Raw genomic sequence first — 16,069 nt, 5'->3', positions numbered from 1 at the left:
CAAATGTGGGCTCCGGAAGGTGGTTATAGCTCTCTAGAACTGGAGCACTTGTCAACTCTTCTCTGGCAATGGCCATCCGTCTGCTTAATGTGCATCAAGATATTGATATTTTCTCGTGCTCATGTGGGGACTTGGTACAGTTCTTATGGGACAATGCACGTTTGTTGAGGTGATTTGTGTCTGTCCTTTTATCATGTTCATGTATTTAGTTATGTGTGGTGGTGTATACGTAAATATGTAGATATCTGTATGTATTTTTAAGTTTTTATCGGAATAATTAATTGCTTATTATAATAATAAGTCCGATCGAACATCGGAAATTTAAGTTTTCTCAATCCAATGGTTAAATATCGTGGTGATTAATAAAAATCGAACTAGGTCATGTATATATGGTATAAAAATCTCATAAATAGAGGGCTACTATATTTATGAAACTCTAAACCGGGACAGCTAAAAAAAGTATCTCAGTATTTTTTACATTTTGGGATGCTAAGATGTGCTAATAAGTTGGAATGCAGGATGCTGGTGAGAAATAAAATTTTGTGAAACCGAGACGTAAGCCTTCTCAAAGAATATCACAAATGTGTAAAAAGAGTGTAATTACTTAGCAGATGGTTTGACTCTTAGCTAACTTTTGAAATAGATATTTAATTTTCATATCATTATCTCAGAGTTATAAAAAAATTGCATATTTTTTTATCGCATAATATTGATTTAAAATACACTTGATTAACTCACGAGGGTTGTCGAATTTAATTTATTTCGCTACTCGACGTTGCTGTGATCCCATCTGGCGCCGAGTAGCGGAACTTATTTGTGCAACCGGTAGTTATTTTTAGCAACGGCATTATTCGAGGTCAATGTTACTCGCGGCTGGAGTCGCCCGCTGATAGAACACTACCCGCGGCGCCTATCTGCGTATTTATAAAACTCCTGTCGTGTCCGATCCTCGGCCTTGGCGTCTGTAAATAGATATGCGCCCGCGTATTTGAAAATTATTCGCGGCCATATCTGGAAGGAAGATCATCCACGTTTTGGAGAGAATTTGGATACATTACTATGCAGATTGTAGATCTTCGACGATCGATCGGGCGCGATGTAATTGTCCTCGGGTGGTCGATTTACCATTCAGCTCGTTTACGCCGACCGACCTTCGGATTATTTTGACCCTTCGCATACGACATCCGCCGCTTCCCTCTAAATCGCGGCACGTTTCCGCTTTTTTGTTTCTGCTTATGATGTTCCGATTGAATCAGATAAAAATAACATTGTGGCGTTGTCGTGCTTTTTTATAGTATGTGATACATGTTTACATGTCACAATCAGCTTTTTAATGAGGAACGTGATACTCGCTCATTCGAAGAAATTTATTTTTGAACTTTTTCGCTTCATTGAAAAAATGCACGATGATCATCTATCTCTCTCTATCCGTCTCTCAGCTAGATTTGTCGATTACCAAAATCAAGTGATTTTTATTATCGCTTTGTATATAGGAACTTCGACTGGGATTATTAGCGTTTCATATAAACAGCATAATCAATCGCGGATTTCCAGAAAACTCGTAAAAACATGTGAATATATATTTGGATATGGCGCGCATTCCTGACGAACTTGGATTGTAAAATAATTGATTAAAACCCATTGTTTTTATAATGCATCAAATGCCTCATTTTGTCTTACAAAAAAGTGATTCAAAAATACCAAATCATTGCGTAATACAGTAACGACGCACATCTCTGACAAATACGTTATTCTTGTTAAAAACGTAGATCTTGAAAGCACGGGGCGTAGATATATAGACGCAGAAGCATATTTGATAGGTTTTGCGTCTCGAGTATAAACAGATATAGCACGTATATGTAAAATAAATAACAATTTTATAAATGCGAAAATCAGAAAAAAATAACACGAGTTACCAAGAAGGCTAGTTGGTATTCTAATAAGAAAGAAGTAATGTATTTTTTTAAATATATTATAATAGTAAATTACCAATTGATATTATTATGTATGACTATTTCGTTAATTAGGTTATTTGTTTGGTACAATTTTGAAATGTCAGCGGTAGCCAACTTGATTAATGTCTGGATCGATTATTTTATTAATAATTTAAATATTTTTTGAATAGCACAATTTATGAAATACAATTTCAGCGATCGATTATTATTAGTATTATTATGATAACTGAAACTTTCTATTGGTTATTGTTGTTAGCTATCTTATATAATTTGCGAGACAATATTTTGTAGACATCATTTATATACCCTTGCCGAATAAAAGACAAAGGAAAAACTCGAGTTTCAGTTTATTCTCAAGGAGATTGTATCTGAAAAACACGTTGATAGCAATAAGTGGGTTACGTTGTACATATTTGATTTTCTCCCTTTTCTTCCAATGCTAAATTTATTGAGCGACGTATTTTTCTTTTTTAGAATAGTGTTTTTCCGCAACATATTTTCACTATTCAATTATTCGGATACGTGTTTACCTTCAGTTTCTCTCCAATGGGCACGCCCATTTCCATATATTCATACGCGTTCATTCACGTTACTCTTTTTAAAAGCGGCTCCGACCTTTCAGCCTCGCTTAAATATTCATTCGGGAACGTTTCGCAAGAAGGAAAAGCGGTAGGACGTCTGGCGATCTCGATCTCTTTTCAGTGGGTTAAGGTCCGGCATCTTTCGCATTATATATTTATGGACGTCTTAAATATTGATACGACAGCCGAGTCGCTTGTTTCTTCACATTTAATCGACTGAGTCGATTCGATTTATTTTCGTTTAGCCAGCAGCAGTCAAGCTCTCGTCCATCAGCGTCGATGTCTTATAAAATGAAATGGTATCGATAATGTACACATTACGCCGCTCCTCGATCGCTTCCAATTATGCATATTGCGTCGTTCTGGAATATCTAGAGTCGAAGCAGAATTGCGTTTTATTTTCTACTCTGTAATATATAGGCGCGTATTTATAATGTACATTACACGTGTTGATCATCTTGAGCGTTTCTGGATTTTCATAGCGACTGGATGCCAAAATTGTGTAAATCTTTTGGTGAGAGCTTTATTAATTGAGTGATATTAAATGATTATTTATGAGTCTAAATTAAAATGCGTGATTATTTACTTTTTTATTACGACGAACGTCGAGAAGACAACGGCTATGCTAATTCATTCATTATTTTCTTGGGTTTTAGTTTAGTTTGGGATTCACTTATGAATTATTAAAAACTATATTGTTATAGTTTATATTATTATTAATACTTCCGACTATTATTCTGCGTTGCGAGAAAGCTTTGCGTTGATTTTTTATAAACAAACACATACATGTTAAATCTATTATTAATAAATATATTTTTGGCAAATATAAATCACCAATATTTATTGGTGTACAAGATAGAGAAAATCTCAAGCGATATTAATATTAAGTGGGTTCTACAGGGATGGATTCTCAGAACTCGATCGACAATTTCTTCTATTTTGCTATTCAAAAGTTTTTTTGTTGTATACCCCTCTTGAATAATATACGGATTTTCCGGAAGGAAGTCGAGCTCCGATCGAATCGTTCGCTTCCCGAACTGAGCGCTCTGGAATTTTTTCGTTGTTTTCATCTCTGATTTTTTTGTAATTTTAAATCTTGCGTAAGCGATTTAGCGCCGTTAGAATGGTTATTTATAGCCGCCCCTGATGATTTGTTCTTCGCTCGTAAATTTCAGTCGGCGCGAAGGTAAACAAACACGCGCCTTTTCGACCGGCCAGCGCCCGCCTTTGTGAGATCGATCAATCGATTGTGAATTATGTTGTACGTATTCTTCGAGACGATGTCCACTGAAGCGTAATGTCATACTCCAATAAACAGGCGGGTGCGAGGCCTTGGCCACCAGAGTATGTTTCACGCGACACACTAGCTCTGGCAGCGTAGGGTTTTCGGTTTCGGGATCTTTTCCAATAGTGGCAATATGCATAGATTTATTGAAATGTTTGCGCCCGAAAATTTTGCGACGATGGCAAACGCTATTGGCACGATCGAAGTGTGAAATGTTAATTAGCATAATTTTAAGGAATACATTTATTAGGTGCTTGTTGGATTTCGACCAGGAATTATAGATTTTTTTTTTCAAAATTTTGCAACGTCGAGAGTTTTTTTTTACGACGGCAATAAACATGCGTTAGCGTCAGTTTTAGATCGTACATTTTTACATCTGAAGCGCAAGTTTCCTTCATAGCAATTTTTCAATGTTTTTTTATATATATATAAGTTATTAGCTTCTTCGCTTGTCGCGGCGCGTTATGAGGAATGTCGTATATATTCGGGAATTGGCGTCATAGCGGTCGCTTCCTGGTGGGTGTTTTTCGCCACCGTACATATAAATTTATAATTTTGTTATGGCGGAACGACCTTGCGCAATAAAAGCGCGTAGATTGATCGCGGATCGGCGGTGTGTGTCGCCGCGATTGAAATCCTACACTGGCAGCCAATCGCGAAAATAAAAATATTTGGCTAAAAATGCGAACGCACGCTCGTCTATATATTGAGCCCTGCACGCGTTGCAGCGCTCAGTCTTCGACGCTCCTTCGGTACAGCGACTCCGCCTAGACATGGACACTCAGGTCCCAGTCGCTCGCGCTTTTTCGATCTTTTCTTTACACTTATACTTACGCGAATTTCTTCTTTTTTTCGGCAGGCCGCCGCCGACGCCCAGGTCGTCTCCAACGAAACGCCGGAAGCTAAGGAAGAGACCGAAGCGACTAGCGAGACTACCAAAGTCGAGGAAGCCGTCGAAAAGCCTGCAGAAAAGACACCCGAGACTCCAGCGACGGAGTCGATCACCAACGGCAGCAGCGCTCCCGAAAGCCCCAAGGAGGAAGTAGCTCAAAATGGCCAAGTCGCCGAAGAGCAACCCGCTCCCGTAGAAGTGAAAGAAGAGGTCGCAGTTCCTGCGGAAGCGCCGAAACCCGTCGAGTGCTCCGAAGTGCCGGCCGTCGAAGCGCTGCCCGTCAACGGATTAAAGATCGAAGAAACCATCGAGGAAGTTAAGGAAGTCGCCGAAAATAAAGTCGACGTCTCCGAGAAAATAATAACGGAGCCCGTCGAAGCCAAAGCGCCCGAGGCGATCGAAACAGAGGTTTGTGTCGAGAAAGAAAAGCCGGAACCCGTCGAAGCGGTCGAGGCGCCGCCTCCCCTTCCCGTCAATCCTCCACCTTCTTCCCTCACTATCTTTGCAGAGAAAACAATGGCACCGCATCTAGTAGACACTCAAGTAGTTGGTGAAATGCCTATCGTAGACATAACCGCTTCTCTTTCTTCTGACCTTCCGCCGCCTCCCGTCGCCGACGTTACCGACAATTCACAGCAAGCGACTATCGATAAAATAGCACAACCCACTAGTGAAAACGAAGCGATCGCCGATGCGCAGGTGGAAGAATCTAAACCGGTCGAAGTTATAAATAATGAAATCACTCCTTCAGAGCCCATAATCCCAGTTGTAAAAGAAGTCGAAATTGCCGAAACCGTCGTCGAATCTAAAATCGTAGAAAACCTTGCTGTAGTGTCTTCCAGCGAACCGGAACCCGTTTCTCCCGTCGAATCGGAACCCAAAGACACTGTCGCTCCGATCGAAACCTTACCTCCCGTCGAACCGGAACTGAAAGAATCCATTATTCCCGAAGTGACAGAGTCTTCTGTTGAAATTCCTAAAGAACAGGCGTCCGCTGTGGAAGAATCCAAAACCGATGTAGAAAATCCTGATGTTAAAACTGAATCGTCGATCGACGATTCAGTCGTTCAATCAGAAGAAAGTGCCCCAATAATAATTGAATGTAGCCTTCCCGTAATGAAAGTTAGTGTCAAAAATATAGATATTCCTAAATCTGATGATTTAGTTAGCGAACAAACTTCAGAGGAAACTCTCAATCTTCAAATTACGCAATGCGAAAACATAGACATAATTCCTCAAATTTCGGACGATTCCATTTCTCCTCCGCCGCCGGAACCGCAATCCGTTCCTTCTGAATCTTCTCAGTCGGAAGATTTGCCAAAAGAGCTTCCATTAGAATTAACCCAATCTGCTAACGTAGAAATGTCGTTGAGCGACATCATTCCTCCCCCCGTAAACATACCAGAATCGCCGTTACCGCAGCGGACGCCGTCGGATCCGGACGTGTCCGAAACCGGTCTCACTGAACAGTCCGACTCGTTTCCGGCCCCTCCACCGCCAGTGTCTTGCCCCGAATCCATAACAGAAATTTCAGCATCTGAATCGTTACCCCCTCCTCCGTCGGAGAGTTCGCAAGCCGACACGGTGTTAAACAGTCCCACGTCTGAGACATCAGACTTTCCACCCAAAGACTTACCATCTCCAGTCAAAGACGAACAGCACGCTGAATCTGAGGATGTAAAGCCGGAAGCGGTAAATTCAGAATTGCCAACCGCCGAAACGCAAGCTCCGGTGCCAGAAGAGACGACACCCGCTAAAGTAGCCGAACCTTCTGTCGAAGAGGTGCCGAAGGTCGTTTCTGCAAACGCATCTCAGGTGAATAGCACGTAAAATGGAGTAAAAGTATTTTTTGTCTTGTTTTGTCCGTGTCTGACGAATAGATATTAACCGTAACTCATTTTAGGTATTGAATAATACATAATATAACTTAGCAAAAGCACTAAATCTTGCTGCCTAGAATCATACGTTTCATTTTGAGTATTTTCAGCATTAATAATTAATAAATATAAATACAGTGTTTTTTCTGCATGACGACTAGCAGGTTGATCATCAACATTCGTATCGACAATTACATCAAATTCCTTGTGCATCCGTTCGAATATCCTATGTCATCATTATCCTCATCTACCTTATGTGGGACACTACAGCAAACCGATCATTTACAATTCTAAGGAGAAACTTATCGACGATAATGTTTATTTTTAACATTTAAATACATATGTATATATTTTTATTTTCAGAAAATATATATCATCTTCCGACTCTAATACGCAATTACATTGTGTTGTTTTTTTAAAATATCTTTTATGCTTTCTGTTGCTTTTCGCCTTACGTGTATTTTATTGTTTCAATTAGCAATCCTAAATAAGTTTTTCGTGGCCAATTTATTCTTTAAAGTGTCAAGAAAAACACTTACTAACACATCCACTTATATACATATATATATATATTTCAAATCAATGGGGGTGCTTATGCAAATATTGTGCATGTAAATATATATATATACATATTCAATGAATATGTACGCTTTGTTTTAACATGCATTTAACGAGCACAGATCTTCACGCGTGGGTCATATATCGCTCACTTTTAAAAAACTGCTTTTTTCATCGTTATTCTTTATCATTTTCTTATTATTATACTTTTATTTTAGGTTAAAGATATTGCAGAGATTACGGCAGTAGATATGCAAACCGATTCAATACCAACACAGGTATTATAATCTCCGTTATTGAAATATCGTCTAATATTGTAGTTTTTTAAGATGTATTTTTCTTTTTATAGAACTGCGTGGTGGCTGCGGAATAATTCTTCAAACGTTCAATTAGATTTTGTGTAATAACAAACGAAAATTATAAGTGGAAACTAAAGGATATTATACTTTGATCAAAATACACTCAAGACTGATCATCTATCCACAAATTAATGTCAAATTGGAACTGCCATTAATAATGTTAATTAAAAATATTCATTCTTATTTCAAAACATAATTTATATACATATACATATATTATAATATACATTGTGCAGTTTTTAATTAGTCGACAACATAATTATATAGTATCATTTGAAATATATATAAAAAATCGTCTAAATTGGGACTATTTAAGTCGAATGCGTATAAATATTATACATACATTGTAATATTAATGTAATATCGAAACGAGTAAATTTTATTAATGGTCTATTATAAATACTCTATAAGATATTATACAATGAAAATTATGTATTTTAGTTTTTTTTAGTTCGTAAGCAAATTTTTGTATGTATTAATAATCTCGATATCCTCGTCTGAATCATGTTTTATTATATATATTCTTTAAATTTCATTTTTTTATAAGGGAAAATAAATTTATATGTTAATTTTTGTGTAAAAAGTGTTTGTATGAAAAGTTGTCTATGTTTATATATTTAATTGAATTATCATTTTTAAATAGCCGATTCGACGTTTCATTATATATCATTACGCAAATTTAAAGATTGCGCATGCGCTGCGCGTGTGCGATGAGATAAATTTAATATAATAAATATACATAATTAATTACCTATGTATTCGATGTGACCAGTAGACTTTAAATAAGGGGGAACGTTTCTCTGTTTTGACAATTGATAAACGTGATGAATAAAATTTGTCAAAGAGCGGGTGCTATTTGTAGGTTGATTTTTTTTTGTGAAGAGTTATGGTGCAGACAACATGTGCTCAGTCTACATACAGTCTTAGGTAAATTTTACTAGCAATAATTCGTCATCGGTCTGACTAATAAACGATAATCTCAATTGTTAAGCTTTTGAAAATATACATACTATATGTAATTCGGCGATTCACAAATCGCCATGTATACTAATTTAAAATTATATATTACATCGACCATTTTTTTATCTATATGTATCGAGGAAAAAAAATAGTTTGCGTAGAACAATTTCTTCCAATGGATGTAAGCTAGGATAGTCTTTATATAAATATCAACATTTGTAATTTTATACGTTTAATATTCAAAAGTAGATGCTAGACAATGAAAATTACGATGCCATGGATAACATTAAAAAAAAGGATAAGGTGTGAGTGTAGACATTCCATATAATTCTACTAAAACGATGCAATTATATCATTCAACTGTTGCGCATATCAATCTCACCCCACCCCCACCACTATTATTTTTAAACTATATCATAGGTAATCGCTGTTGGACATGTGACTTTGCTTTTTATTTGTATCATGCACCGCCTCTCGTGTATACCTTCGAATGGCTAAAGGATAGATCGGCGCGTATTAGGCAGCTGCGCGTAGTTGTTTCGGTCATTGTTTAATGAAAAGATGAATAAATTATGGTTGATCGTGTAAGAGGGTTGGTAAAGTTTTTTATGAGAATTTGACGAATGTTATTAGGAGGAGGAAGAAGAAGGATATAATATAGAAATGTTATTCTTTGGCGTTGATCATCTATAATTTATGCACCTACAATTTATGTATTAAAAATTTTCCCATTTCGGGTCCTATCTCTATATGTAAGTATCGATGTGTGGATGTCTCATAAAATAAACTTGAAAATATAAATTCAAAATTCTGCCTTTTGTATTATACACATGAACAAATTCCGCATCCTCCAGTCCTTCAATAAACAATATTGCCCTAAACTTTAAATTAAGAATATGGTTGAAAATGTACATCTACCTGGGAGATCAGGAACTTATTTTGGACAATACTTTCTTACAAATTCTTAACAAAATAATTTAGACATTGAGTTGAATATTTTTAACGTAATAGTGAAGTTTATTTAGATTTTCTTTTTTAGCGTCCTCTATGATGTTGAAAATGCATTTTATAGCCATTGAATTGATCTATAAATAGGCGCAGTCTTTTGCATAGTCCGGCACGTGCCGATTAGTTGGCGAGTTTGATAAGTTACCATGCAAAATAATAATATTTTATGTTCGAATAATGTTACAAATTGGGAACATCTTATGTGTAATTGTTCTAGTCAACATAAAAGCGTGTGTATTTGGCCATAAAATCATATTTATAATCTCAAAACTTTGATATCATTATAATTTTTTAATATATTTTAATTTGTTAATTCGCGTTCCATTCGATGGATGAAATAACAAGAATTTTGGGGTGATTTTGATCAATAGTATCAAATTTAACAAATGATTTGTTTTATTTTTATTTTTTGACTATAAATTACATGGATTAAGTATAAATTTGAATCATCCCTTAACCTCATACAGAATCGCATGGCTGATTTTATTCCTGAGATGATAAGGAAGAAATACATTTAAAAAGAAAAAAAATAAACACGAAAGAAGATTCCAAAAATGTCTGAAATAAAATAATTAGTGAAATTAGTGACATATTCGGCAGCTTATTTAAAGAATTTTATACAGTAAACAATTAAAAAAATCAATTTTAATAGAGAACACATAAAAAATATTAAAAACAATGCTAAGTAAAGACAAGTTGATATCCAAATTAAATGTTATGTATGAAAATTAAACTTTTTGTTATATACCCAACATCAACGCCTCATCGCAACTTATACAAAACAATAAATTGGTACCTATTCCGAAGTGGCAAAATGAATTAATATTATTTTAGTGACACTGTATCCACAGCTGATACCGAACGCTGTAACACTCTAAAACGTATAAAAATACTTTTAAGAAATTAGACTGGTCAAGATCGGTTGAATTCTCTAGCCGTACTATTTATTCATTAGGATTATTCACAAGAAATTCAACATTTTGTCATATGAAACAAAGAAGAGCAGAATCTATTCTATAAAACAGAAAATACATGTGTCTATTACAAGAACTTCCAAATGGTGTACAGTAGCAACGTGCCATTTGCACATGTCATTTTTATATAAACTATGCTATTTTCAAATTGTAAGATAAGCTAAACAGCGACGTGCTGATGACAGATTACGTCCAATAGGTGAAGACAAGAGACTAAAAATATTGTATACAAGCAAGTAATAAAATAAATTTTAAACAGGATGAATAAAAGCATTTATAATGCATAAATAATGAGTTTGAATATATTTCGAGCAGTGTTTTACCTAGTGGTTTAAATTTTTTTTTATATTTATTATATTTAATTTACATTATTGCGTAAATAAAGTATTGAGTTTAAAAATAAAAATTGTCTTTAATCAAATTATTAATAGGTAGTAGCATTTCTCAGAAAAATCTCATAGCGACTAAAGAGTAAAATAAATATATTTTTTTGACCCCTGGCTTCACCTGTTTCTATTATATTTTCACCAACTGTCACTGATTATAACTATATTACACAATAAACGTAAGAATAAAGAAGACAAGCACCCACGACTGATATTTTAGGATGATTATAAAATTAATTTAAAAATTATGTCATATCATTATCAGTTCTTTGTGGGAATATTGCGCTTGAATTCCAATTATTGTGCATAGTTTTTATGGTTCATAATTATTTTTCAGAAACCATGAGCGATTAATAAGATGACTACGCCGAAATGGAACAAAACTTATTCAGTTAAATAACCGCCTGCATCATAATCATTGTTACGCGATCGCCATGACAAATCCCAGAATATCACATGATAAAAAATACGTTTTATTAGCGTTTAGGTAGTTTGATCCACATTAACTTTCAATCCTCGTACATAATACTAAATATGTATAACATGTTTACAGTTAACACCTACCTGGTTTATTTGCAATTCGAATAAGTATATTAAATCGGTAAATCAATGGAAAATACTTTTATCAACAGACCATCTTTTTAATTTTATATGAATTATTTCAATAATATTTTATGATTACTCATTGTAAACTCTTAAACTTAAAAAAATAACATTATACATGCATTCGATAGTGAGCCTTGTGTATTTTGTTTATTTATGTACATAGTAACCATTTTGTAAGATCATGCGTCTCCATGGAAATTTAAAATAATTAAATTCTTTTTTCTGATTGGTCGAAAAAAAAAAGAACTACGGTTATGCAATAAGGCTTTATGTATATGTAAATAGATACTATTATTTCATAGCAGGTAGAGCGTACAACGAACTTTTAAAACAAAAAATATAATATATAATAATAAATAAATTATTAGTTTCACTACCTCTTCACCTATTCTATACTCCTAGTAGATTATGACAAAAAACCCGTACAAAAACTGTATATTGAAGCGTTATTTTCTTTCTGAATATGCTTTGACCCGACTCTTGAGGTGCATAATTTGCAATCCAAGCATAATTTGCAGAAGTTGAAAAAAAATAGTTTTCCTAATAATTAAAATAATGAATTAATTGTCAGCTACCATATGCACTCCTGGTAGATTTTGATAAAAAACCCGTACAAAACCGTTTCGTGTGTCACAAAATCGTAATTTGAGGCGATAATTTTTTAGCATATGCTTCGACGCTACTTTGGTGATTGCAGGAATTAAGAAAAAACTTTTTTTGCAATAATTAAAACAATAAATTAATTGTTTCATATTATGTTAGAAAAGAGATCAAGAGACGAGTAGTAACAGCAGATAAATACTATTTCAGCCTAATAAAACAAATAAAATCGCAGACACTATCTCGTCGTACAAAAATATTGCTCTACAAAACGCTGATCAGACTAATTCTGACATACGATTCAGAGAGCTGGACACTTACCAGGATAAATAATATCAGATTATATTATTTAACAGTATTGTGTGATAATTTTAAGTGAATACTACGTCTTTATTTGTTATCGTGGTGCCCCACAAGTCTAGCGCCCCAGGCGATCGCCTGTACTGCTTACCCTGATTAAATAAGTTAGTCCAGGAGCCACATTGATTATTCCAAAGTCGGCACTGTATCAACATATACAAATAAATAGCCGTCCTCAAAGAATATAATATGAAACGTCATTATGAGACCTAACATTTTCAGAATTATACAAAATTTTCAGGAGGTTCATAACTCGTACTAGTTTTACGTGGTACATTCAATAGTTAACCATATACTGATAGCATTACATGATTGCAACAGTAGAAGAAATGTGTCCAGAAAAACTAAGTTTACAGATGTTTCTGATACTGCTCAGATTTATTCGATGAGTAGATAAAAATTATAAAGTTTACCAAGAGCTTCAGGAAAGAATTGGAAGAGATATTTTTAAGTGTTGGGAGATACTAATTGGAAGAACAATCTGCAACGGAAGAAAGTGTATCACCACTGATAGTGTGGAAAAAATAAAGGCGTTGTTTCTCACGGATTAAAGGCTGCTCAAAGCCGTTAGTCATACATTGCATCATTCGTCAGCAAGTTTTATGCGGAAGATGCTTGAATATGTCGGTAATTTTATCATGTCACACGTCGTCAATTCCCCGAGTTTATTGAAGTTATTGAAAAAAAATACTTAACATATTATACTGCAGTATGCTAGCTTAGTCGCAGCAAAGTTCTAATGCGATGTTTTGAACTCCAAAACAAATTTAATTTTTTTTGTATGAAAAGAATCGTCCTGCTGATTTTCAAAATAATGAAAGTTATAATTTTATACAGATCTTTATATATTTTAAATAAGAGGAACACTTTTTGGTAAAAGTTATACAAGTAAACAGATATATTGATGGATTCAGTTTCTATAACAATAAAAATAAAAATTTTAATTTTATAATTCCTTTATTTCACATACTTTTACATATATTTTTAAAACAGATAGTATAGTTATATAATATTGAGTTCCTAGCCTAAGTTTATAATTATTGAATAGATATTTAGTTAACTGTTTATGACTTTTATTTATAGAGCAAAAGTAAGTAAAAATCTCTGTGAATGTTATTTTTATTGATTTATTATATATATAATATAAAAATTTTCACACAAAATTCTGATGAGTATATAAGTAAATTTAAATTGGTAATTAATAAGGTTTATTTACATAAATGTTGATGTACTAGATGTCTTGAATTTAAAAAAAAAATAAGTGCCTGTACTTTTTAAAAAAAAACAAGATTTGAAACTACACATTTGGCGCTCTCACTTTGGATTATCTGCAGACAGTTCGTAACATTTAACAGACAGGTCAGGTAATACCTACCTAAAAAATTAATAAATAATAATAGATAAAAAAAATCCAATTACACCCTCAAATCTTCATAATTGGCCATTTCAGCGAAAAGTGACAGAACACTAAACTTATATTATATTAACCTGTTAACTGCGTTAGACCTGTATACGTGTCAATCCAAAACTTTATTTTGGTGAGACTGGTGTGTATACTCGTGTAAAATAAAAAATTAACATTTTCTACAAAAGCTCCAAATTTCAGTATGAAGTAATAAAAATGTCATTTAGTTGTATGTTCCTTTTATATTACCAATAAAACTGTTATGTATTTTATAAAAAATAAAATAAGGGATTTTTAAAATTAAATTCCGCAACTGGTTGGCACTTATATTTGGAACTTGTTTCCAACATCACTTTACCGAAAACTTTTATCTCAGCTTCTCAATTTGTAATATACGAGAGTACATATTGAACTACACCGACCATCGTCAGAGACAGAGAAGACTGAGAATACAGCCACTTCTCTCTTCACATCAACCTTGGTTCAGCTACGACGACCAGAATCCAGAGTTCAACCAAATTCGATTATCGGGAATGACTGGATCCTTCAGACGCAGAGGAGGATTTCACGTATATATGTAACAATAATTATATAAATTATACGTGCTTTTATTAAATTTCTTTCCTAATAATCATTTATAAACTAAATAACTTCATCTTGTTAAGAAATAAGCACCACATAAGCAAAATAAGCTCAGGTCAGGACAGATCAGACATCAACTTCTAAAAGGGCAAGAAGAACATTCAGTAAGTGTATAGTATACATCATTGCTATCAAATAAACGTTTCACATCAATTCGTATTTTAGATAATATCATACTTGTTTTTTTATTGAAATAAATACTGTATGATTAATATTTATATTATATAACTGTGCTGAATTATGCCTAATTAACTCCAGTTTACCATCATTTTCAAGTTCTATGATGAAAAACTCATAAACTAACGGTAGAATTGAATACGATGAAATTAAAATTTATTATTAATCTCAATTTTTTAGGTTTTTTTTATTCGAGCTTCTAATACCATTATCAGTTTCTCTAATTCATTTTTATCCAGCTCCAAAAGTATAGTAGTATTCTTTTCCTTATCAGCAGATAAAACTCCCAAATGAAGTTGAACGAGAGGATATTTCACCACAGTCGACGCGCTATTTCCCAAAATCCATTTTACTTTCCAGTCGAAGCCGTCCAAAATCGGCATTACGGCCATGTTATGCTGTTTCAACAGAACTTTGGCTATGAGTAACTTTTTAGATAAAATAAATCGAGCAAGAATTTCACTTCTTTCAGTATCAAAGTGAGTTTTTAATAATTCAACTCTGTCATCGTCCGGACAATACGTTGCTTCGATAATTATTTTTAAGAAACTATCCTTTACTTTAGTCGATTGATGATCCGTCCAGTTCATCGAATCTGTTATTTCTTTCCAGGGCTCAGGAATATAACCGCATATTTCTTTAATCAGCGATACGGACAGCTGCAATGATTAATCAATTAAAAATAAATACAATAAATAATTTAATACGGCGACAAATACATACTTCTTTGAATTTATCATTTGGAGTGTTATCTAGAAGGTTAATTTCTGGTGTTTTAACCATTTTCACGAGATTTGGGACGTTTTCTGCAGCTAAATTTGACAATTTAGCTGCCTGTCTACTCGTAATATTTGACAGATAATAGAGATGTTCTATTGTAACTTCAGTTATAAAGATCGTATAACGAGCAACAAAATAGCAGAAAAATAATTAAATAACAAAATATTGTTTTTGCTATCGTAATTAAAAAAAACATGAACATTTTCCTAAGCAGAAAATGAAAAACAAAAAATATATCAATCCATTAGCATTCGCAATATTAAAAATTGTTCGATAAGTTTATAACAACCTAAGCAAAAATATTACTGGTATGTACAATCATGTGATTTGTATTTTAGAAAAACATTTTTCTCGTTTTCATTGCAATATATTTTTTTAAACTAACTATAAACTAATTATAAGCGTATCTGTCATTAGCTATAAATAAATTATAATTGATACTTTTTTGTGGGATATTTTCACCTTCAAGTAAAATTAAGCAAAACTCTTATTACTACATTTATATGTATATTTATTTGCTGATTACAGTTATATCTGTAGTTGTTTCAACATTGTATTTTTTTAAATATTGTCGATTTTTCTTTAAACAAAATACTAAACAATTTGTAGCTTATCATATTAAAAATACTAAACAATCATTTTATATTTTTATATATACATATAT

General features: G+C 33.5%; 2 protein-coding genes across 10 annotated transcripts in view; one reads left to right on the top strand and one right to left on the bottom strand.

Moving 5' to 3' along the window:
- The window catches only part of LOC148238012 (uncharacterized), a 38,162-nt gene extending 28,887 nt beyond the window's left edge, over positions 1-9,275 (top strand). For 6 of the 9 annotated variants that reach the window (XM_088181234.1, XM_088181236.1, XM_088181235.1 and 3 more), the window contains 3 exons: positions 4,681-6,528; positions 7,367-7,426; positions 7,498-9,275. In XM_088181234.1, the coding sequence (XP_088037360.1) occupies positions 4,681-6,528; positions 7,367-7,426; positions 7,498-7,521 (1,932 nt within the window). In that variant the 3' untranslated portion in view covers positions 7,522-9,275. Of the gene's footprint in view, positions 1-4,554; positions 4,607-4,680; positions 6,529-7,366; positions 7,427-7,497 lie in introns of those variants that run through there. The other 3 variants (XM_088181241.1, XM_088181242.1, XM_088181240.1) reach the window with 2 other exon arrangements.
- A 4,064-nt stretch (positions 9,276-13,339) lies between these two features.
- Positions 13,340-15,502, bottom strand: LOC148238011 (COMM domain-containing protein 8-like). The gene is made up of 2 exons (XM_088205536.1): positions 15,349-15,502; positions 13,340-15,284 (listed from the first exon to the last, which is right to left on the bottom strand). The coding sequence occupies exons 1-2, from the start codon at positions 15,406-15,408 to the stop codon at positions 14,802-14,804; spliced, it is 543 nt and encodes a 180-aa protein (XP_088061662.1). The 5' UTR covers positions 15,409-15,502; the 3' UTR covers positions 13,340-14,801.
- Positions 15,503-16,069: the final 567 nt, after the last annotated feature.

Source organism: Plectrocnemia conspersa, unplaced genomic scaffold, assembly GCF_051122295.1.
Source record: "Plectrocnemia conspersa isolate PC_06_02 unplaced genomic scaffold, ASM5112229v1 ptg000002l, whole genome shotgun sequence".
NCBI lineage: Eukaryota > Metazoa > Arthropoda > Insecta > Trichoptera > Polycentropodidae > Plectrocnemia > Plectrocnemia conspersa.
This window is presented reverse-complemented; position numbering and strand designations above follow the sequence as displayed.